The 25,203-nt window shown below is 47.4% G+C and overlaps 2 protein-coding genes across 2 annotated transcripts; one reads left to right on the top strand and one right to left on the bottom strand.

Moving 5' to 3' along the window:
* Positions 1-2,815: 2,815 nt before the first annotated feature.
* Positions 2,816-8,128, top strand: LOC149333557 (uncharacterized). Its single transcript, XM_089558712.1, has 4 exons — positions 2,816-3,160; positions 4,071-4,223; positions 5,058-5,134; positions 6,201-8,128. Exons 1-4 carry the CDS (start codon positions 2,947-2,949, stop codon positions 7,260-7,262), a joined length of 1,506 nt encoding a protein of 501 aa, XP_089414838.1. The 5' UTR covers positions 2,816-2,946; the 3' UTR covers positions 7,263-8,128.
* A 5,774-nt stretch (positions 8,129-13,902) lies between these two features.
* On the bottom strand, positions 13,903-17,654 carry LOC149333556 (uncharacterized). The gene is made up of 3 exons (XM_089558711.1): positions 17,229-17,654; positions 16,513-16,586; positions 13,903-15,069 (listed from the first exon to the last, which is right to left on the bottom strand). Exons 1-3 carry the CDS (start codon positions 17,475-17,477, stop codon positions 13,959-13,961), a joined length of 1,434 nt encoding a protein of 477 aa, XP_089414837.1. The 5' UTR covers positions 17,478-17,654; the 3' UTR covers positions 13,903-13,958.
* Positions 17,655-25,203: the final 7,549 nt, after the last annotated feature.

The following is a 25,203-nucleotide window of genomic DNA, read 5'->3' as shown; positions in this document are numbered from 1 at the left end:
GGAAGGCCAAGTTATCCACGTGCGAAGAAAGATGGGAGGCTTATCATCGCGTGGCAGCAGCGTACACAAACGCACTTTCAATCGCCAAACGCACATTTTTCGAACGCACATTGCCATCGATGCTTGCCTCAAATCCGCGCAAATTTTGGAATGTTGTGCGCGGTGATGACACTACGCAGATTGAATTACTCGCTGCTGATCAATCTGTCGTTTCTCCGGAAAGCTGTTGTACTGTTTTGAATGAAGTGTTTTCAGCGTCCTTTTTGAAAAACGTTCCCTCTACCCTTCCTATTGTGTCTCAGATTGATCACCCATGTATGGATCCTGTCATTTTAGATTGGACCGGTATATGCAAATTAATATCTGGAATTAAGCTTTCTTCCTCACCAGGCATCGATGATATTAGTCCGAAATTCCTGAAAAACACTGAAGCGCATTCTGCAGTATTGTTAACAAAACTTTTTTCGCAGTCCTTGCAATGTGGTGAACTTCCGGAGGACTGGAAAGTGGGGAAGGTGGTTGCTTTGCACAAGTCAGGTGACGTTCATTCTCCCACAAATTACAGACCGATCTCACTAACAAGCATTCCCTGCAAGCTACTGGAACATGTAATTTATAGCCATATAGTAACTTTTCTTGAGAGTAACTCTTTTTTCAGTATTCATCAACACGGTTTTCGAAAGAACTATTCATGTGAAACTCAACTTTTAGCCTTTACAAATGACTTGTTTTCAGCTCTTGATTCTAACTTAGTTATTGACTGCATTTTCATTGATTTCGCTAAGGCTTTCGATACTGTTTGCCATAGTTTACTACTTCTGAAACTAAGCAGACTTAACATTGATCCGAACGTCTTAAAATGGATTGAATGCTTCTTGTCTAACCGCACACAATTTGTAACTGCTAACGGCCATAGCTCTGATCCTTGCGGTGTAGCCTCTGGTGTTCCACAGGGATCAGTGCTGGGGCCGTTGCTCTTTCTAATTTATATTAATGACTTACCTACTAACATTTCTTCTTCCATAAAACTCTTTGCTGATGATTGTGTTATTTACCGTCAAATTAAAAGCTGTGCTGACCGCCTTACCCTCCAGTCGGACCTTAATCAGATTTCCTCTTGGTGCAACACTTGGCTAATGAAGCTGAATGTAAGTAAATGCAAGTTTATGAGAATTTCCCGTCACTCACCTACTCAAGTTTCCTGTGATTATTCACTATGTAATACTCCTTTAACCCATATTTCCACATACAAGTACCTTGGTGTGCATATTTGCAGTAACCTTTCCTGGCAAGCTCACGTGGACTATGTCACAAGTAACGCTAACCGTACTCTCGGTTACTTACGTCGCAACTTTTCTATGGCGCCCACTAACTTGAAACTTATACTGTACAAAACATTAGTCAGACCAAAACTTGAATATGCGTCGTCTGTATGGGACCCTCCTCTTAACACACTAATTCTGAAAATCGAAGCCATTCAAAATCGGGCTGTCCGTTTCATTTTCTCTAACTATCATAGAACTGCAAGTGTAACTCAAATGAAAGCAAATTTAAACTTACCGGATCTTTCAATTCGTCGAAAAATTTCCCGTCTATGCCTATTTCACAAAATCTACCATTCAAACCATCATCTCAGAGATACGTTGCTTGTACCACCATCTTACATTTCATCCCGCAGCGACCACCAGTTCAAAGTTGGCGTACCCAGCAGTCGCACCAACTTACACTTCGCCTCTTTTATCCCCAAGACTGCTAAGGAATGGAACCACCTTCCCGCTTCCATCGCCTCCATTACAAACGCCGACTTCTTTAAAAACGCTGTAATTGATTTTACATTGTAGTGCTGCGTTACCTGTACTGTTTTTGTTTTGTACCACCCACTCCTCTCTGTAATGCTTCGGCCCTGAGAGTAAATAAATAAATAAATAAATACCCATATCAGTTTTTAAAATTTCGAAAACGCGGTTACCGTTGGCGCTGTGACCCAACAAATTTTGGCTATTTCGGCCAGTTACCTGCACTGGAGAGGTTGCTCTGCCTGCAAGCTTCTCGAAACCGCATGCATTTTGTCGCGATGTAGCCAAAAATGTTTGGGCCACAACGCCAAGGGAAAACCACGTTTTAGAAATTCTAGAACTGATATGGATATCACTTGCAGTGGGCTACATGCCTCAGTAATTAAGGAACCTGACGGTAATAGTTAAAAGTTAACTATTCGGTATAGTTAACTAGGTCGGCTCGCACTCGCCGCGTACATCGTACGGCGCGCCGACAGATATACGTGGACAGACAAGCTTCTATGATGACCTACGCCATGATGATAGAAGCGGAACTACAGTTCACTATAACCGTGACCTATGCACACGAAACACACAACTCTTGATCACATTACTTTAAAAAAACACTGCCAAACAAGCATAAAGGAACGCGTTGGCGCGCACTGAACCATGTTGCTGAATGCGTGAATATAAAGCCAGCTGCCGTTTTCTTACGGGAACGATGACGGCGGAACGACGCAACACAACAGGATGGCGCGCGGCACTGCAGACGCCGCAATTAATACATAACCAACAATCAACAGTTAATACTCAATGAGTGTTTCATTGTGAAGTGCTGAACGAGAATTTTGTCGCTTCATTGCTGGAGTTTCACTTGACTGTAGGAGTTTGGACATTTCACTGAGAATTCATTCAGTCAATAAAGGCTCTACAAAATGAACGGAAACTCAAGGCTGATTTCTGCAAGGGGTATGCGCAATCGTCGATCCTGATTACAAAGGTATTCGCCGTTAACTCTTATTCGCAATGTTCATAGATGGTAGCGCCACCTAGCGGCTAGTGAGAGAAGCGCCAGGAAGAGGGTTCGCGGACGGACTGACAAGTGAATGCGTGCATTCTCGGCGGCTTTGCGATCGGCGAACTTTTGTTTTGCTTTCTTTCCGAGGCGATGGAAAAGAAATACAAAAGTAAACGAATGTGTTGCGTACCTCAATGTACGAACCGAGCCATCCGCAACCAGATAAGTCTACATTCTTTCCCACGAGATTCTCAACTGAAGAAAGAATGGGCGGTCAAACTTCGGATGGGAAAGCCCGTGACGCCGCCAATGAAGGTCTGCAGTGCACACTTCACCGCAAAAGATTTTTTCTGGAGTAACACAGGTAAGAATTAAATAATTTCGCATATGTTAGCAAAATGCCAATCCATTGGTTAATGCTTAATGTATGCTACTGGCCGCATGTGTGAGCAATGGTGCGAGGAGTAGTGCAAGAAATTCGGCAATTTCGTTGCTATGTGTTTAGCTCTCCATTAAACCTTAAGTCGTGTCATGTTTTATGTTTGCTTTCTCAAAAGAGTTGTATGCATAGGATTGCTTGTAGGGCCACATTGCCGATGCTAGCTTGACGCGCGGAACCGCTAACGACTTCTGCACCGTTGCTTCCGTGTCAATCTGATAGGTGCATGCGGGAGTTTCGGTGCTGAAATTTTATGACCGTGAGCGGGAAAGCTGTAGCGCTCTCGAAACGTCAATTTTCCTTGTGTTGTTTGTCAGTGACCCTTGAATATTGAGGAGCTCGTGTAAGCGATCGTACGACGCAATTCTACATCGGCGCCTACTCCCGTTCAGACGGCGGCAGTCGTTTCCTCGACTCAAGTGGCGCTCACGTGAATCTGGCTCGGTGCGCTGGTCGGTCCAGAGTGCATGCCGCATCGCCTGCCTATCCTCTTATCTCTTGCCGGCACTGTCAGGACGCCGTTTGTGTTTGTGATGTTTGTGCTTCCGCGAGTGCGGCGCGTCGACTCATCAGCGTCGGCGGCAGGAAGCGCAGCGCAGAGTGTGTGGTGAGCGAGCGATCTGAGCGGTCGTGCGTAAGTGCGAGCCCTATGAAGTGCGCGAACAAGATTTGTAACTGCAATGTATCCGTTGTTTATTCTCACAAGTTTGTGTGTGCGTCGAGTGCCCTTACTCGCTCCCCCTTCCTTTTTTCGGTCATCTCTAACACTCGGTGTAGGGCATACTGCGTCGGGCAGTAAGAAAATGAGATAGCAAACTAATTTTGTACTTCCCAGACCCCCAGGTGTGGACGCCAGATAAAAGAAGACTCCTCAGCACTGCTGTGCCTTCACAGCTTCTGCCAAAGAGGACTCATGACCACGAAGACAGCTACAGGGTGCAAGCCAAAGCAGACCGTGCTGCAAGAGCATCTGCAAGGAATGGCCGTGGTATGTCAGGGCTTGTCTCTAATATTTATCTTTTTTTTTTGCACAATGGATTTCCAATGACTGTAAAATGTCCACGTCTACTTTTGCATTTTTTTCCTGCTGTAAGAATGAGGCAAAATAAGCAAGAGGTGCTGTAGATGAATGAAACAGTATGTAGTTGGCTTCTGACCAATATTTTTATTCTTAATCATGCAGCAATGTCCATATTAACTCAACATCACTATAGTTGTCCTAGCTTTAAAATTATCTCCTTGAAGTGAACGCTGTTTGTAGCCGCCCTGAATGATACTCTATCCTGTGTAGTTAGTAACAAGCCTTTGACGCACGACTGTCTGGTGGGAAGTCAATCATGCAATTGTTTGGGGCGAACAAGCATAAAGAACTAGGGGCTCATTATGACATATGAGTATATGTTAAGGAACCAACCATAATCGAAAGCATTTATAGATTGAAAGTGCATGAGAAACAGTGAAGATGAAGCACTTTCTTTTTTAATTGTACCATATCCTACATTCAACCTTGCAGGGTGGATCAGATCTTTAGCGCTCAGCTACTCAATCATAGTATTCAAATTCAAACCCAGCCGTGGCGACCACGTTTTGATGGAGGGGAAATTCTATGTGCTTGTATACTGCATGATGTCAGTGCATGTTCCAGGCAGTCTAAACTGTTTGGAGCCTTCCACTGCAGTCTCTCTCATAGCCTGAACTGTTTTGGGACATTAAACCCCTTGCACATGTTTACCTGCCCTGCTACAATTTGAGCTGATGCCACAGTTGTCAAATTTTTGGATCCACTTTCACACCTCTAATCTTGTATTTCATTTATGCAAAGCCCCCGAAAATTTGGAGCCTCCTTCAGCACTGCCTGACTTGCCAAGTGAAGTGGACAGCATCGATAGCTCAAATGATGTAAGTACTGCCATTCTTATCATTCTCTGGTCATACACCCCCTACATACAAAATGAGAACCTGTGGAGGGCTACGGGTTCAATTATCCCATCCTACTTTTTATTGCGCATCTAGCACAGTAAGTGGTAGTATGCCTATTAAGGTGATTTGCATCAGAAGTGGCTGTTTTGTTGACTCCTCTGTTGTGTCTTAGAATCAGTTTATTATAAATGCTATTTACAGTTAATTGTAGTATATACAAGCATACCTAGGCTGTCGTCAGCTATGCGAGCGCACTCCTTTGCGCTGACAGCATGCAATTTTGAGACTGCTTGCTCAACACTAGCGCTCTACGCAAGAAATCCTAAAATGTCCAAAGCCGCCTTGGCCAATGCTGGCCAGTCACATGAATGTAGTTTCCAAAACAAAGGAAGCTGGACAATAGCGCTCGCAGTGTACTACCGGTAGCTGAGGAACTCTGGTGTCAGCTCCATCATTTTGCACTTGTCGACCCCACACTACCAGCCAGTAGATCTGTTCGCATCGATTGGATTCATCCGGCAGCTTTCCTACTACTACTCACAAGAAGAACACAGGAGTGTCATCTAAAAATGAGTCCTGTTGGTTTGAAATAAATCTTGGGGAGAAGCTGAATTAAAGATTTACGCAGATGGCACATTGCTATATTCGTCAACTTAGATGCAAGCAGGTGCGTTTTGGCAGCTGGCGTGATAGAGCCTCGAGCGTACCCCCCCCCCCCCCCCCCCCCCGCCATGAATTTCTTAGTGCTTGCCAGCCCGTTTCTATATACCCTGAAGGGAAGGAAATTGGAAGTTTTTCTTTGAGAATGGGTGCTTGACTAGCATGATAGCATGAGCATACCAAAAACAGATGTTTTTCAGTTTTAACTTATTCCGAAATTTTTTCACTGGCGGATGCTTACTGGCATTTTGTGGTTAAAACCAGAAAGTACATGGCCTCTGTCCAGAAGTGTACAGCTAGCACAGTTGGTATTTAAACATTTTTGCCATTTTGAAGACAGTGTGTCATATTATTCACACTTTGACTGTAAACTTCTCTTGCGCAGGTGGCAGCATGCACTCCAGAAGCGGCTTCAGGCTCTTCTATCACTGAGAGCTGTACACAGCAGAGGTGTGAGATGGCAGAAGCACTGCTGCAGCTTGCAGGTGCAGGCTCCATGCACCAAGTGCTAAATGAAGACAGGCTGCTGGACGTAGGTGTCCAAGTGGACTCGGACCTTTCGCTAAAAAAATTTAGCATTGTGCAACTGTTGACCACTGACAGTTCTGTGAATGCCTTCATGGGCGTGCAGTCGAGGAGCATATTACAGCTGATTGCTCAGGAAGTTGCTGCAATTGACAACGTGAACACTAGCATGCCCATTCTGGACCGTATTGTGCTTGTTCTCATTAGACTAAAAACATGCCTGCCATTTGTATGTCTGGCCACATTGTTTGGTGTCAGCAGGTCCACAGCTGCAAGGAATTTTAGCAGCACTTTGCGGAGCATGGCAGCCGTGCTTGAAGCAGCCGTACCGTGGCCTGACAGGGCAGAAGTGCAGATCAATATGCCCCAGCACTTTGCTGCATTTACAGAAGTGCGCATTGTGCTGGATTGCACAGAAGTGGAAGTCGAAAAATCTCATTGTGCATCATGCCGGATTTTGACATATTCTCACTACAAGGGGACGCACACTGCCAAGGTGCTTGTTGGCGTTTCACCTGCCGGCCTAATAACTTTCATTAGCAAAGGTTTTGGAGGCAGGGCATCTGACAAGGCCTGCGTAGAGAAATCAGGCGTGCTGAATAAGCTTGACAGTTTCCAGGATGACGTAATGGTTGATAAAGGTTTCAACTTGGATGGCATTTGTGGGCAGCTTGGGCTTGGTGTTATACAGCCACCTTTTCTGCGTGACCAAGCCCAATTCTCAGCTGAGGATTCTGATAAGACTCTAAAAATTGCACGGGCACGTGTGCACGTGGAGCGTGCCATTCAAAGATTGAAAGTTTTCAAGGTGCTAAAGAGCCCTGTGCCCTGGGAGATGGTTGGGTCACTTGACCAAATACTGATCATAATTGCTGGCATAGTGAACCTTTCATCTCCCATTCTTTCAAGTGAAAGATTCTAGTTATCACTTAAGTGAGTAGCCATGAGTCCTCTATGCATTCTTTCATTGAAGTGATGTCAGACTTATTTGAAGTCTTGCATTCGTCAAACGCACATTTTGCTCTTTATTTCCAGCTGCTGTATGCATTATCCATTTCCTGAGCTTCATCTCTCCTCTATGTTTGCAGCATTCTTTGTTGTGTTTTGCCTGCTTGGCACCTATTTGACGACTCTCTCCCATGTATGCAACATTTTTTGTTCTATTTTGTCTGCTTAAGACCTGCTTTGCAGATAGGTGAAAAAGAGATAAAACAGCAAGATAGATGGCTGAGTGAATATTAATGTCTGTGCTCACTGAATAGATGAAAGCGTATGCTACCATGTTGTGAAACAAAGCTTTTTTCGCTGGTTATGTTCTTGGTGACAACAATGTAGGCAGTGCTGTGAAATGTGCTTTAACACTGACATTACTGAAAAGGTGCAATCATATTCAAGATTAGAGAACACACTAAAATCCAGCTTGCAGCAAACAGATTTTGCATCCAACTTGGGAAATATCCAAAATAGTCATTTGAGCATGTAGTCGTGTCTGATTCCATTGCAGGTTGTCAGTGGGAACACTGCTTGCATTCAGTATGATTCCAGCAATATCAGTTAAGCACAACTGGAAGCACACTTGCAACCACTCCCACTAGCCCTGCTAACCCAGCCCGTCTCACCCCAATGTTCACGGCACACATTGCTTACGGGGTGTGTGCATTCCTTGCATGCTGTTCTGTGGACATTATTCACCTTGTTCACGTTATGAAACACATTGGATGTGCTTGTAATATGAGTCCTTTGTATTAGTGCATGAACATGTCAACATGGTGACAAAATTTGACAAAATCAGTTGTTTTACTGCATTCATTAAGCAAATGCTTTGGGATTGTTACCTTGACTGTGGACTGTTCCCATTTACTTGCTGGAAGCGCTTCTTATTCATACCCTATTTGTGGCCATGCAAACCCATCTATGTATGTGTACACCTTGAAGTGCTTCATTTAAGAATTGGGCAGCTAGTCTCCCATAAGTCAGCATGAGATGGCTGAAGCACATGATGCTTGTTATTGCTTAGTCATGTGAAAGGTGTGGAAAGAACAAAGAGTGTAGAATATATTGTTACGGGGAAATACTATTTACATTTATTTACAAGCGGTAGGATAATAGTTCCTAGCGGCGAGCATCAGAAAGCACCAACAACCTCTTCTTCTTCGTGCGACCCTTTCACGCCGGAGGCCACTTCGACTTCCACTTCCTCTTCGTCGTAGCATGACCCCCGGTGGCATGAGCGCCGTCCCGGCGTTAGGCCGATGATAGAGGAGCGGCGTGGTAGGGCTTGAGGCGCATAACGTGAACAATGTCGGTGGGTGGTGTACATGAAGAGGAGGCAGGTGTATGAGGAGCAACTTCATACGTGACATCGGTGACCTGACGCACAACACGATAAGGACCATGGTAGGGAGACAAAAGTTTTTCAGAGAGACCGACGCGACGGGAAGGGGACCACAGAAGAACGAGCGACCCCGGTTCGTAGGTGACATGACGATGGCGATTATCGTACAATGACTTCTGCGCTTGTTGGGACGCTTGGAGCCGAGTTCGGGCGATTTGGCGAGCGTCTTCAGCTTGAGCAATGGCGTCCCGGGCGAAGGCGGTGACGGGACGGTCAGCGGATGGCGCGAGTGTGTCCAATGGCAGGACGGCGTGTCTGCCGTATAAGAGATAGAACGGAGAGTAACCAGTTGTGTCATGCCTGGAGGTGTTGTAAGCGAACGTCACATAGGGCAAGGCGAGATCCCAGTCTTTGTGGTCGGGGGAGACGTACATAGACAACATGTCTGTTAATGTTCGATTCAAACGCTCGGTTAGCCCGTTTGTCTGTGGGTGGTATGCTGTGGCAATCTTATGCTTGGTAGAACACGAACGCAGGATGTCGTCGACAACTCTGGACAGGAAATAGCGTCCGCGGTCTGTGAGTAATTGACGAGGGGCACCATGTTGTAGAATAAGACTGCAAAAGAAAGTCAGCGACATCGGTCGCGCAGCTCGTAGGCAGCGCACGGGTGATTGCATACCGAGTGGCATAGTCTGTGGCTACTGCGATCCACCTATTTCCGGAATCCGAGGTCGGGAATGGTCCGAGGAGATCGAGCCCTACACGGTGGAACGGCTCCGGCACGTCTATAGGATGCAGAAGACCAGGAGGTGGTGCCGAAGGCTTCTTTCTGCGCTGACAAAGGTCGCAATTGGTGACGTAATGCCGGACTGTACGGTATAATCCAGGCCAAAAGAAACGGCGTTGTATGCGGTCGTAAGTTCGTGCCACACCAAGGTGGCCAGCTGCAGGCAGGTCATGGAGTTCTGCAATTATAGAAGACCGCAGCTGCTGGGGAATGACTAGGAGGAGTGAGGGCCCGTCAGGACGGAAGTTGCGGCGATAGAGAATGTCATTTTTAGTAACGAAGAGCTGCAGGGAGCGCTTCAAGCTTCCAGAGCTGAGGCCCTCGATGATGGTTTGCAAATATGGGTCTTTGCGCTGCTCCTCGGCGATGTTGTGTAGATCAGAAATGCCAAACAGGGAAGGGATATCGTCAGTGTCACTGAGAGCAGGTGGCTCGACAGGGTACCGAGACAGGCAATCAGCGTCTTGATGGAGACGTCCAGACTTGTACACGACAGTGTACGAATATTCCTGAAGGCGTAGCGCCCAGCGGCCAAGACGCCCAGAAGGGTCTTTCAGCGAGGACAGCCAGCATAGGGCGTGGTGGTCCGTGACAACAGAAAAAACACGCCCGAACAAGTATGGCCGGAATTTAGCTACAGCCCAAACCAGAGCGAGGCCACTCATGTTCCGTAATGGAGTAATTTCGCTCGGCAGGTGAAAGCAGGCGGCTAGCATACGCAACCACGTGGTGTGGGCCCCGGGAGCGTTGAGCCAGCACGGCTCCGATCCCGTAGCCACAGGCGTCCGTGCGGAGTTCAGTAGGGGCCGCGGGATCAAAATGTGCCAGAATCGGGGATGATGTCAGCAGGCGGACAAGCGTGGAAAACACATTTTGTTGATCAGAGCCCCAGGTAAAGTCTGTGTCCGTCTTCAGGAGGTCAGTGAGGGGACGAGCGATAAGGGCAAAATCTTGAATAAAACGGCGAAAGTAGGAGCACAGCCCAAGAAAACTGCGCACGTCTTTCTGAGGATTTGGGCGAGGGAACTGTTGCACCGCTGCAATTTTAGCTGGATCAGGACGTACACCGGAGGCATCGACGAGATGTCCCAGAATGGTGAGTTGCCGGCGGCCGAATTGGCATTTGGACGAGTTGAGCTGGAGCCCAGCCATACGAAAGACAGTCAGGATACTCCTGAGACGTTCAAGGTGCGAGGCAAATGTGGGCGAGAAGACAACAACATCGTCAAGGTAGCACAGACACGTAGTCCACTTAAATCCGCGAAGGAGTGAGTCCATCATCCGTTCGAAAGTAGCTGGTGCATTACAAAGTCCGAACGGCATCACTTTGAACTGGTATAAACCGTCAGGTGTGACGAAAGCTGTCTGTTCGCGGTCTTGCTCGTCAACGGCAATTTGCCAATAACCGGAACGAAGGTCAATGGAAGAAAAGTATTGAGATCCGTGGAGACAGTCGAGAGCGTCATCGATCCTAGGGAGTGGGTAGACGTCTCTTCTTGTGATGCGGTTCAGGTGACGGTAGTCGACGCAGAAACGCCAACTGCCGTCTTTCTTTTTAACAAGGACGACTGGAGAGGCCCAAGGACTGGACGACGGTTCGATTATGTCCTTAGCGAGCATCTTTTCGACTTCCTGTTGCATCACTTGGCGTTCGGAGCTGGACAACCTATAAGGCCGGCGGTGCAGAGGAGTGGCGTCACCAGTGTTGATACGATGCTTCACAATAGTCGTACGAGCTAAAGGGCGGTCATTGAAGTCAAATATGTCCTGAAAAGATGCCAGAAGATGGGTAAGCGCCTCGGCTTGGTCGGCAAAGAGATCTGAAGCGATCATATTGGCAAAGTGGTCAGGTCTCGAAAGAGCTGTGACATGATCGTCCGGAGAGGACGATACACAATTTGTGACTGCAGAGATCACGTATTCATCGGTAGGGGACAGCGTGGCGAGGCACATGTCTTGAGGAAGCGTCTGGACGTGCGTACTGAAGTTGAGAACAGGTAACCACGTGGTGTTTGCCGAGACTGCGACAACCGTATGGGCAAGGGCAACATTCTTTGTGACGGGCAAATCAAGGACAGGGGTGATGATATACTGGCCGTTAGGAAGAGGTGGAACAGATTTAAACAATACGTAAGTTGCGGCTTCAGGTGGTAAGCGGGTGAACTCGGCAGTACAGAGACGGTGCACAACTGGGGCAGGTGGTTCTGAGAGGTACGGTAGGTCCAACTCGACAACACTTGTAGCACAGTCAATAAGGGCTGCGTGCTCACTAAGGAAATCAAGGCCGAGTATGACGTCATGAGGGCACTGATTCAGAACGGTAAAGAGCACAGTGGTTTGGCGGTCAGAAATCGTCACACGAGCAGCACACAGGCCGAGGACTGGGGACGTTGTGCCATCGGCAACTCGAACAACAGCTGTAGGAGCAGGCGTCAGTACTTTGCGGAGGCGGCGTCGTAGGTCGGAACTCATCACAGAAATGTGGGCGCCCGTGTCAATCAGAGCAGAGACGGCAACGCCATCGACTTGTACGGTCAGTAAATTGCGCGGGGCACGAAGAACTAAACAAGGATTTTGGAGCCGGGTCGTATCTGCAGCATCACCTCTGGACGCTGCAGAAATTAGTTTTCCGCCTGTGATCGTCCGTAGGGGCCGGGAGAGGAAGCGCGCGGTCGTTGCGGCGAACGGGACTGGCGGCGCTGTGGAGATGGTGAGCGGCTGAAGCGGGGTGGCGGGACGTCGGTGGTGGGTCTCGACGTGTCCAAGGGTCGCGAGAAAGAGCTTGAGTCTGCAGTGTCGGGGCGATAAGGTGGGGTCGAGTAACGGTTCCGCTGGGAGGAGTACCATCGACTACGGCAATGACGGGCGATGTGGTCGACACGGGAACAGTTGAAACAGATAGGCCTGTCGTCGGGCGTACGCCACTCGGAGGGGTTGCGCGGCCGAGAAGCGGCGTAAACAGGCCGGACAGGGTATAGAGGAGGGACTTCGGGCACTTGGGAGGGATGAAGAGCGGCGACAGAGGACAAACCCAAGTTAGCAAGTTCCTGGCGGACGACGGCTTGAATAAGTGGAAGGGGCAGGAGCTGGTTGGCTGCAGGTGTTGCTGAGGAGGCCGGAGCAATGGCTTCAAGCTCACGGCGTACGATACGGGTCACGTTCTCTGGCGAGGTCGGCTGGTTCCGTGGACAAATTTCTTGGCAGGACGAAGACGCAGCCGTGTTGGGCAGGCGTGCGATATGCTGGGTGATCCGTCAGCTTTTGGCGTCCTCGAAGCGGCGGCATTCTTTTACGTCTTTTACGATGTCTGCAATCTTGTCGCAGTTCTTATAAACGAGCAGATTGAAGGCATCGTCTGCAATGCCCTTCAGCACATGTCCGACTTTGTCAGCCTCGCTCATCTCCTTATCGACCGTGTAGCACAAAGCCAACACATCCTGAATATAGGACACGTAGGACTCCGTGGATGACTGGGCGCGACTGGCAAGATCTCTTTTAGCGGCAAGCTGCCGGCCGAGTGGTTTGCCGAAAAGGTCAATAAGTTTCTGCTTACAGTCATCCCAACTGGTTAATGTCTCTTCGTTACTGTCGTACCACTTCAGCGCCGTGCCCTTAAGGTAAAAAACCACGTTCGCAAGCATGAAAGTTTGGTCCCACCGGTTGTTAGCGCTGCACCGTTCATACTTGCGAAGCCAGGTCTCAACGTCAGCGTCGTCGTCCCCAGAGAAGGGTCCAGGATCCCGAGGGTGAGTGAGGACCACCGAGGACACTGATGCTGCCGAATCCGGTGGAGCGGCTTCCGTCATTGTAAGCCGTGGAAGGTAGCGACGGCGTGAAAGGTAGTGCCCGCTGCGTAGTTCCGTCTTGCCGCACCTCCACCAAGATGTTACGGGGAAATACTATTTACATTTATTTACAAGCGGTAGGATAATAGTTCCTAGCGGCGAGCATCAGGAAGCACCAACGCCAGCAGAAAGCACCAACAACCTCTTCTTCTTCGTGCGACCCTTTCACGCGGGAGGCCACTTCGACTTCCACTTCCTCTTCGTCGTAGCAATATTCTCCCTTCATTCACAAGTGTTTCTGTGCTGCATGTTCGTTGAGCATGCATATGAAAGTAGAAAACCAGCGAAAAGGACGCGTTCACAAGGAGGAGAAGTACACGGGACCTTTCTACTGGTTTTCTACTTACCATGCACCAACTGGCCCAACAAGCTACGCTTCTTCAATGCATGCGTATGAACTTTATGCAACACTCTTATAAAGTTCATATACATGCATTGAAGAAGCGTAGCTTGTTGGGCCAGTTGGTGCATGGTAAGTAGAAAACCAGCGAAAAGGACGCATTCACAAGGAGGAGAAGTACACAGGACAACACAGCGTTGTCCTGTGTACTTCTCCTCCTTGTGAATGCGTCCTTTTCGCTGGTTTTCTACTTACCATGCACCAACTGGCCCAACAAGCTACGCTTCTTCAATGCATGTATATGAACTTTACGCAACACTCGTCTGGGCTGATTCTGCCAGCCTGGGTAATAACCACTTAAAATATACAAATTGGAGCTTCCGCACAAGCTTGTCGATGTGCTCATCACAGCGTTGCACAATAATAGTCAATGGTTCCACTTGGGAAAACACCATGAAATGAGTTGTCCTCAAGTTAAGTAGGAACATTCCCAGTTGCACTTGAGAATAATAGCTATGTCTGCAGTTCAAAACGAAGTTCTCGTTTTCCTTCTTTATATATGGTAGCTTTTTCTCTTGAACTAGCTCGGCAGCTTTCCTTGTCTTGCCAAGAACGGGGCTTTTGATCTCAAGTAAGATGGCTGGTTCGCCCTTCTTGAATATAATGCCATCTGGGCTGTAGCCAAGCCATGGCACACTTGGATGCACAATGAAGCCCATTCTTTCAACCGTGCTGCTTGATGAGCACGAGTAGGCCTCGACGGCTTTTGATTCCGAGGCTTTGCCATACTTGGTGGCATTATTGCCCCGGAAGCTCTCACTCATCATTCTGGCAACTTTCATCTCCCAGGTGTTGTTTTCCTTGGGAATGAATGTAAAGTAAGAGTGGCACTTGCTGCCAGTAATCCTTATTTTCCGTTCTCGGTGCCACTTTGTGTTATTTTGGCACCTTGTTTGGGCACTAATCTGTAGTGCTTCGTCATGTGACACCACCACATGTTTATGATAAAATTGCCTTTCAGGCTCTGTTAGTTGTTCCTCAGCAAACTTATAAATTTTAAAGTGCAATGCACTGCTGAATGCCACATCATGGAACAGCATTTCTGTATACGGGCTCATACTTTGCTCCATCATGTGAGTCAGTAAAGCCTGCTCCTGGAGAGTTGCATCAAATGAACTTCGATCTCTCTCTTGTTGTCTGCCATTGAAGTGTAGTGCCAATGCACTCTGTGGCAGGCCTACTATTAATCTGCGCCTTATGCCATCTTGTTGTTCTTTTGAAAGGCACAGTCTTGGGACAGCCTGTACATGGCACAGTTCTTGCAACTCCCGTGCCTGGTACATGGGAGTCGCCTTAAGCTTGCCCCAGGCTTGCTTCAGGTCTGTGCTCGTCAGGGTCTCCAGGTTTTGGATGCCAACCCTGTTGGCAAAAAAGTAATTGCTATTAATTGAAAAAGTCGTTCTGAATATAACACCAGCACTTGCTATGCTAACTTTCAATGCTGGTTTGAAATCTGCTAAGAAATAGTTTGTGGATTTAAAAAAGTGTTTAGGAGGACTTTCACTGTTTTGTGCTATGGCTAGTTCACAAACAGTCTGTCATTACAAAGCATCAATGCATCATCACACTTTTAGTACCGACTAGGCCCCATTGTGCTAAAAAAAAAATTTTTCAACGCTACCATAGCTAATATGAAAGAGCCCTATATGCAGCTTCACCTGAAAAGATTTAAATTGAGAAATGTAGTGATTCCATTATAAATCTGACCATTATTCAGGACACTAAGCCACGTCAGAATGAAGTAGTCCTCTACTGGAACGTGTTAGCATTTTGTGACAGTATAACTGCTGACTTTTTCACTATTTACAAACTAATAGAGCACACATGCTTCTGTGTCATGGCACTAGTGCGCAATAAGGTGCACCTGTTCAGAGGCTGCTGTCATAGATCAGTGATAATATGGCTGTATTCAGGAAACTAAATATGAAAAAGTGTATTTGACCAAATGGAGCGCATTAAAACATGCTTAAATAGGTCATGAGACAGTAGTTGCCAATGTAGGATATTACCTCTGCATTGGAGCAACACTAGTAATCTCTACTTCATAACTGCATATGTTATGTGTCACACGACCACTTTCAATCCTCACTGAACACAACGTTCACTGAGGTTTTCAACAAGGATTGAAGCCTCCTGTTCTACACGGGCATTTTGAATGGCCATTGAGAAGTTCCCTTTGTGCGCATTAGGTCGTGTCGAGATTATAAAAATGCCTTAATATAAAGAAGCATAATGTTCTAACAATGTTTTGTCATGCCTTTTAATACATTTCTATGCTAATATTTGAGGTTTTATTACATTAATTCGCTTTTATTTTTTAGAACTCAATGAGGATGAAGGTGTCAACACCCTCTCAAATGTGCTTGAAGACTTAAGAGCGCTACAGGAAGAGGCTTTGAGCCAAGCAAACTCGAGCTCGTTTGTACTAAAAGTTACTGTGTGACAACCTCGATCTGGTTTGAGTTGAATGCAGGTTGAGTTCAATGAGGATCAAAAGTGTTGATGCGACAGAGGTGTAACAAAAGTACAATTTGCGCAAGGACTGTCTTCCTGTTCATGTTTCTTCTCTTGAGGGCTTGTATTAGCAAAGCGTGCCTTGCTGAGTGACAAGCAAGTTTGCTGCAACCATGAAGTGCTAGAGGATTGCAACTTTTTCAACACAACTTGCCAAGTGATGTTATTTTCATGAAATTGCATGCTTGCATCATGTAGTCGTTAGATGTCATGTTTTCCACGGCACTTGTATGCTTCTGACAATATCTGATTCAATAAAAGTCATGACAAGAAAGGAAGTGTTCTTGCCTGTGAGCCAGCAGCAACATTGCTACCAGGTGCTTGCATCTTTGAGAATTGCCAGCTTTGCAGGAGCAGTGACCCTAGAAATACACAGAAGGAATAAAACAAACATGGTTCTCTGCAATTATAACTGCAGTTTTCATGTCTCGCTGTTTTCACTGCGAGCGAAAACGCTAGCGAATCCTGCCGCCGCGGCGGAAAATCCCGATTCTCGTCGCGGCGAGGTTTCAACAAATTGGAAAATTTCGCTGCGACGCGCCGCTCAATCGCTCAGTCGCCTGCATGCGAACCAGCCTTAAGAGGCACCATATTATTTTGCCGCACACGGGTGTGCTTTGCGTCATTTCACCGTCATTGAAACGCGCGGCCGCAGCGGACAGGATACTGGCTTCCCTCCGAAGTAACGTAGGTGCTGCGAGCGTCCTTTTCTAAAATCTCCGCTCTAGCTCAATCAACCCCATCGACTACGCAAGCTTGTAGATCGTTTCTCTTCCGATCGGTCCAACTGTCGAGTCCTGCTGCGCCAGGCAACACAATTACCAGCGAATTTCACACGAGTCGTAGTAACTCTCGACAGAACTACTAAATGCACGTGAAACGTGGGCTGACTGCTGTTTGAAGCTATGTTTAAAGCGCACCACGATCACGAAGCTTTTTGTAGGACAAATCATTGCTTGTTAGTTGCCTGCGTTGAAGAAGCAAAATACGGCAAGCTCACATACCTTGATAGAGGCGTCCAGTCCGTAAATGAACTGCAGCTCGTGTGGCTCTTTATGCACGTGTGATGTCTGGACGCAAAGCCCTTGCACTGTCACCGATTCGGCAGTGGAGGCTTTTACACCGCAGCAGATGATGTGACGGGCATCCAGCACTTCTTCGCCTTCCACCAAGCACCTTATCCTGGTGTCTTCAGCGCCAATGTGGCGCATTATGTCTCCCAACGAGAGCGGTCTTGAGAAAGGTAGCGGCATGTTGCTGCCGATGAAGGTGCCCGACACACAGCTCCAACAACGTGCTAAGCGCCGCTAGGCCAGGCGGTGTAAACAAGGCGCGACCACTGCAGCGCTACAGTGAGCAGCGCAGCGCGCGACCCTCTTCCGGACAGCCATCTTGAATTTCACAGCGCCACCTATAGGCCACGAACATTGCGAATACCCAACGGTTCCCAATCCAGGCCTTCGAAATACCTCCTGTAAACAGGCGGTCAAGAGCATTGGCGAAATCGCGTCTCCTTGCCTGACACCCTTCCTTACTGAAATTTTTAATGATTACTTTTTGCAGGAATATAGTGGTGTGCAGCCGTTATAGATATCCAGTATTTTGACATATGGCTCACCTACACCCTGATTCCATAATATATGCATGACTGCTAAACGATGTCAATGCACGCCAAAGAACTCCAGGTGGTCGAAATTATTCGGGAGCACTCCACTACGGCATCCCTATTAACCCATGTCACTTTCGGAAGGTAAACCCCGTTTACTATATCGCACCTTCTCGATAACTGTTTTCGTTTCTTGGTGCTTTTGAATTTCCCGCGGCGTTGCTTCTCGCCCCGCTGTAACGGCTTCCAGAGTTCTGACGACACGGCAGACAGCTGGATAAATCCGCTGAGATTCGCAAAATTGCAGGCGCGGAAGAGCGTTGCAGGTGAGAGAAGAAGGAGGCTGAAGAAGTCTGTTCTGTAGTGCACCATAGCCGGCATTAAAGGGCAACTGCAGCACTTTTTTGACAATTTCGCGATATTCAAGAATTCAAATCTGTATAGGCTGTAGGTAAAGCATGCCAAGTGTTTTTGCACTAGCATGTAAAATAGTGACGTAATCGACGATTGAATTTTGTGCTTCTCCTTAGTGCACCAGAGGAGTGCAGAAAAATTCAGCGTGACGTCACGGAAGGTAAGAATTCAAATTACCGCTGTCGTCAGTCACACCCTGCCCTAAACGCTGACAAACAAATCTCGGCAGGGTTTGCCTTCGGTGGCGTTGGTTGTTTTTCCTTCAAAGCAGGCGTTTGTGTGTTGTAAATGTACCGATACCTTCGATGGCGTCATCAAGCGCCCCCCACTTGGTGTTGGCGCTGCGGAGAAGCTTGAAGGGCGTCCGGATTTTAATCGGCGATTGCTTCACTATTTCAAGTACTAGCCCAAAAAGACTTCGCATGCTTTACCTGCGAGTTTCACACATTCGACCCTCTTAAGCTCGTTGATTTCTAAAACCTATGCAGTTTCCCTTTAATCGCGGTATACACGCGGAAAAGAACAAAAGGCACTGGAAGGTGCATCGAGAACCCCTCGTTGCGGCTGCGTTGACTCACTGCCTTCCAGTACAGTAGGAACGATGACGATAGTTTGTGGAAATCGTAGAGACCGTGGAGGGCAATTTTTATTCGCTCATAGCTCGAGCGATACAGCTCATCTTAAAACTATATTGATGCGTTTGGTGGTTCTACATGGGTGCCCATTCATACTACACACATTTAGAGCGTCAGCTGTTAAATACAGAGCCAGCTATTGTGGTCGACGTCCGCATAAAATGATGTCGTCGCATAGCAAGGAGAAATGGCCAATGCGTCAGATTCCGTAACCATGTGAGCCATATGACCATACAACCCAGTGAAAAACCAAACTTCCTTGCTTATTTTTTTGTCACATTTGTTCTTTGACATCACCATTGCGCAATACATCTGACGCAGTGACTCTGGTGACGTGACTTGAACGCTCCTTAGACATTTCTCAAATCTGATAAAAACGTTTTTCATGAAGCCCTCAAACTCATTCCTGTTTGTGTGACACCCGAGTTCGGTATGTCCCGCTTTGGTAAGACGCGACTGTGAGCACCCAGTTGGCATTAGGGCGTCTTTTGCCCGTAGGCACCCGTTGTATCGTGCGTATTGCAGGACAATGCAACGGAACACACAATCGCGGTTGAACCACGCGTTCTGTTTTGTGGCATTAAGCGCGCAGCGCTGAGTGCTAATCGTGATTTTGATAACCGTCGCTTCAAAACGAGAAAGAGAGATGTGTGCTTACCTGTCCTACGAATATTCTAGTTTTGCTTACAGTATAAAAGGCACATTGCCAGAAAGCACCCATGTAACGCGCCGTACTGGAGCTTGTACTTGGAGCATATTACCCCTGCAAGGTAAAATATTTTTTCTCGCAGCAGTATGCACATTTTGCTACTCGAAAAACTTAAGAGGCAATGTGTGCGTTGAGTTTGTCTTGCTTGTGTATCAGGAGCGCAGGTTTCTCGTCCATATATTCGTCATAAAGAATAACGCAGGCAAAATAGAAGTATTCTTCTATTTCGGCCAACTCTCTTTCCGTTACTGCTAACTCTACAATCCTCTTCTTTTGCTTTGGTTCCGTGCGACGTCTTGCTTTGCCTGTTACCGTGTGACGGAAAAGAAGACCAGAAGAGATCTTTCTTCGCCATTTCTGAAGCCACAACGACACTCCATTGCGCGTCCGTGTTTAGGAACTTTCGTGGCGCCCCCACGTTAACGAATTGCTCAGAACTTTCGTGGCGCCCCCACGTTAACGAATTGTTCTCATTTTTCGGAACGGCTTAGACCATTCCAAACACGTATGATGCAGTGGTAATGAAACCGGAAGCTCAGATGCAGTTGACGATGAAGCGAAGAAATGTATTTGCAGAAATATACAACAAACTCTAAGTTAGACAAATCACACAGACGAATACAAAACTGTAAGTTAAACTAAACAATCTCACACAGAGAAAACACTCTACATGACACTCTACAGAAGTAGTACGCGTTAAGCACAGAAAGCTGCGATGAGTGCACAGGCGACGTTCCAACGCTGCAGAATGTAGTGCCAATATAATATAGGTATAAGAGTATATGGGATAGTGTGCTTTAAAGTGCGCATGCGCGAAACGCTATTTCATGACGAGCCTTAACGTGCGCTCGCATTACGTACGCAATTCCCCGAATTTAGCGTGTGCGATTATTGCGTACGTTCAAACGTTTTCAATATGGCGGCCCCCATCGAAGCAGGACTCCTCTCCTGGTACTTATTTCGTCGTTGTTACGGCCGTTTTCAGTGCGTTGAATGGTCGTAAATGGGCCACTGGCCTTTCGCTTCGTCTGATGTCGCCTATAACAAAACACATTACCTATAAATTTGCTTGATTTTTATTTAGAGGGATGATTCTACGACGTCTAGTTTAAAAGGAGCGTCGGTTGTTCACAAAAATGGTTCTCGTTCTAGCAAACAGATGCCACCACTGGGCTGAGCTTATCGCTGCGTCTTCATTTGCATACGCTGAACTAAGGATACTAATGGGACAAAAGGCGTTACATGCCGCAAATGCTTGCGCTTAGCATCGTAAGCGTGCATATACGCTTATGGTACATAGACGGCGTCGATTTAGGCTTTGCGAGAAACACGTTTGATGCGCTCTCCTGATTGGCTGAAGGCGTCTTTACCTTCCATAGCGCTGCAAGGAACTTAAGAAATTGACTATAGACTGGTGTTTGATGATTTTGCATCCCATTTTAAACGTTCCGTTAATAAGGAAGTTGGGGCGGTCATTTCAAATGACCCGCCCCAGGTTTCCATGTACCAGCGAAACTATTATACAGCCCATCTCATGAGGGTTGGGCACAACCTCGAAACCTGGGCTCTTGTGGTAAAAACAAAGAAAAAAGAACGAAATATTTGAAATCTCTCTCCACACATGGGTTTCTCTCTTTCTACTTGTACTCCCCTACCGCCCTCACACGCTAGATATTGACGCGTAAATTTCTCTTCAGTGAATCCTCCCGGGTTTTCAGAATGTTTGAGGACGTGAGTCTTGCACGAGCGAAACACGCTGGCTAATTATCTACTTTAGTGTCGATGGCCACGGTGCGGTGGGAAAAGGCGCCGTGAGGCGATGGGTGCGCGAGGCATGGGACGAGGTAGACGCAGCGAGAATGCCACGAAATATAGGGGGAAGTCTTGCATACCTTCGTAGTTCGAACGGTTCGTTCGGGCGGAGACGGCTGTCAACAACCGCCTTTCGCTATGCGTTGTGTGCTCTCCTTCCTAGGTGCTAGCGCCGCACCCGCTTTCATTATGCAAAACGACATCCCCATCATATTGGAGCCGTTCAGCCGACAATGACTTCGGAATGCGCCCCTCTTTTGAGTACGTTTGTGCGGGCTATGCGGGCAGAGAGCTTCGAGAAAGTTCTGCGAAGTTCAGAGTGGTACAGCGATCTCAAGCTAATGTAATTAAAACAAAGCCAACGAGGCCGTAAACGAGGAACGGCCTTAAAGTCATCCTCCCAACTGTCCCTTTCCCTTGGATAGGCAGATGCTATGAGGGTTCCCTTTGAAACGGGGTGGTGGCGGGAGCCGTGAGACTTAAAAATTTGTCTTAAGCTAGACAGGTTTCAATTTCAACGTCACCCTTAATTTTGTAATGTGCGCTCTAATGACATTTAGGTTACATCGAACAGGATCGCCAGATTCTTCATTACGTCACTTCCATGCCTTTCAGGCACCGAAAAAATGAAAACGAAAAAGAAAACTCGTTTTGAGGAAGGGAAGGGACGCAGTAACTGTGTCACACATCTCGGTGGACATGCGAACCGTGCCGTAAGGGAAGGGATCCGCCAAAAGTCCTTTTACTGCCATCTACTGCGGATATATTCGCTTTACCTTCGTTATGATTCAACCTCTCAGCTTCAGAAATACTGATCATGCCTGCATTGACATTTACACGGTTGCTGCGACTATCTGACAAGATGCGCTGCATTGGTTTTTCACACTTACGGCACTGCATATTAATCATCGACGGGAACATATATTTGTAACTGCGAGTTGTAACTGACTTTGCTCCACGCCATAGGACGCTGTTTCCTGAATTACTATGAAACGATCCTTTTTCAACTTGTTTCTGTTCCTTACTGGCTCATAGCCTGCTTTCTCGTAAAAATGATTCAGTTCGCACCATCTGCCTCTTTGGGGTTACGTTCCATGCTCTTTATATTTCATTCTGGTTCCCCAAGACTACAGTGGTTACTTTTCCAGCTTTTCGTCCCTAAAAGTCAACACGCGGAGTGTCTCTTTTTTCCCAACCTCCTTAACCGCGTTTCATATAGGTTTTGTTCGGCTCTTCCTGATCTCTAAACAATGTCCGGCCCATGTGCAGCTGCAATGTCTCGTTTGTGGTTTTGCCCTGAGTGCCATATTTCGTCGCTCTCTCGTTGACTTACAGCCCCCATTTGATTTCTTACTTTAGGCTCAATACCGCATTCCAAAGCATATCGAAACAATCTGAGTAGTTTCTAAATGCCATTCAGGACATTATGTCTACTGTAGCCCAGTTCTGTACTGTGCTTTATTACTGGCGCGATTATGTTATAGTGTTATAGTGCCACGACGCGCTGACTGCACGACTGGTACGAAGTTTTTTCCATAGTTTCAGAGGAAAGTCACATAACCGGAAACGGTATTAAAAGACCGTGCTCCACCTAAAGCGTTGAAATTTAATCCTGGCAACCGCGAACACATTTTGCTCAAGAATGTGATAAAGAGTGTCAAATGAGTACCTAGCGCAGAATTCATGATGACACATACATTCTTTCACAATGAGGTTAGGAGGAAGCCGCCTAGTTAATGTAATAGGGACTTTTAGAGTAGGGTGACCCTATCGGTTAGGGGCATAGGGTAATATTAGAGTGCCAGCGCGCATGCGCGGGACAATAACCGGAGTTGCATTACTGTCCAGCGCAATGGCGCCTCGCTATTCTCCTATGCCCCTAACCGATAGAGGCACACTACTCTATGTCTCTAATCTGCAGCCACCCGCCGCGGTGGCTCAGTGGTTATGGTGCTCGGCTGCTGACCCGAAAGACGCGGGTTCGATCCCGGCCGCGGCGGTTGAATTTCTTTGGAGGAGAAATTCTAGAGGCCCGTGTACTGTGCGATGTCAGTGCACGTTAAAGAACCCCAGGTGGTCGAAATTTCCGGAGCCCTCCACTACGGCGTCCCCATAGCCTTAGTCGCTTTGGGACGTTAAACCCCATAAACCAACCAACTAATCTGCAGCCAGGTGCAGTGCATATGTTAGAGGGCCTGTATGCGCTTTGTTAGTTGCACGTGCTATCTTATAGTTGCTCCCAATCAGCCTAGGGAGCCAAGGTCGCCGCTGACTCTACAGTAGCCCCCGCGCATTGCTTGGCGCTCTTTGTCCCATGTTCATTCGCGGCTCCGTTCTTCGGCTGCTTGGCATTGCTATTGATTGTCTTCGGGCAAGCCCATACAGCGCCATTGACGGAGAAACACTCGAGAAGTGTGCCTCTCCAAAACCGGACTCATCGACTGTGGAACTCGCTGCTTCACATGGGCGGGCAATATCCTTCCCTTCACCCTTCCCCCCGCTCGTACGCCCCGTCCATGTGCCTTGGAAAGTTCGTCTGAGCAGCTCTGGCCTCCGCCTATTCCGAGTGTTGCTGGATATCAGAAACTAGAGAGCGTCATCAATTGGCCGGGGGTATATATAGAGAACGCCGCGTGACTCAATGGTGACATTTTAAACTGGTAATTTTGCGATTACTATAGCGAGTCTCAAGAGACTCCATGTGAACTTGATCATTACCATAGCCGACTCTCTCTACGCTGCAAAATCCGACGATAAATTTTCTTGCGCTCACAAATTCCTTTCACATGCGCTCACGTTCTCTCGCTGATACATTTTAAATACCAAATCTATGTACACAGAAGGGCTAAAGACGTGTCGTGTGGTATACAGATTCTAATAAATTTTATCTGCCTGCAATTATTGAGCGCAAACCGATGTTTCAGTACAGCGGCACTTTCGCACTTCACCCCCATCAAAATACGACGGCTACGGATGGGTAGTGAGCCGGTTACCGCGCACTGGAATGCTTGAGAGGTGTAGCTTCTGAACCGCCGTGGCAGGACAGTTTTAGGCTTTCAGCGCAGGTTGCTTTTCTACGAGGAGTAGTTTGCGATGCAAATGCATGCAGTGCAAATCAGTTTGCAATGCTGCTTTGATTTTCCCTGTGAGCTGCTTAAAGACCGTCTTAGCCCCCACATGGTCGCTAAAAACCTGAGCACGTCATCTTCCCAGCAAAAGCAACGTAGCGTTATTATCAAACGTGCAGTCAGCATCTCCACCGCCTACCGAGTTGAGTACATTTTAGAAAAAACGTCTATCGCACTGTATTTATCCCTCCCTGCCACACCAATAATTTTAGACAGTCATAGAAAATAAATGCCGTCTACCGAGGATTCGAAACTCTCGCCGTTAGTTTGAATGTTAAGCACCACGCTGAACGTGACAGCAACTAACGGCATGTCGCAACGTGCGAAATTTCTTCGCTTTTCTCTTTGCATAGATGGAATTAGTCAGAACTGCACTTCCCTATTCGCTGGGAAAAAGCGATTGCAAGACTTGCGTGTGCGGAACACAAGAGACAACGCTTTGCGAACTTCGCGGGCCTCGTTGATTCATTCAGCCTCACTGAGCTTTCGTAACTAGGTTGTGTCTGCGTCCCGCGAGAAGAACCGTTTTGTTGGGAAAAATTCTAAAGCGGATGGAGCTGGGGAGTGGGAGCCACGGTGTCTCGTGTGCCTGAGAGGTAGCGCCCTGAATGCGGCTCCGCGCTAAATGTGGCGACATGCCAGCGGCTGATTTCGTCAAGCGTGTCTGCTGCGTGC

The sequence above is a fragment of the Amblyomma mixtum genome, chromosome 8, assembly GCF_055824585.1.
Source record: "Amblyomma mixtum isolate Tamu chromosome 8, ASM5582458v1, whole genome shotgun sequence".
Classification (NCBI taxonomy): domain Eukaryota; kingdom Metazoa; phylum Arthropoda; class Arachnida; order Ixodida; family Ixodidae; genus Amblyomma; species Amblyomma mixtum.
This window is presented reverse-complemented; position numbering and strand designations above follow the sequence as displayed.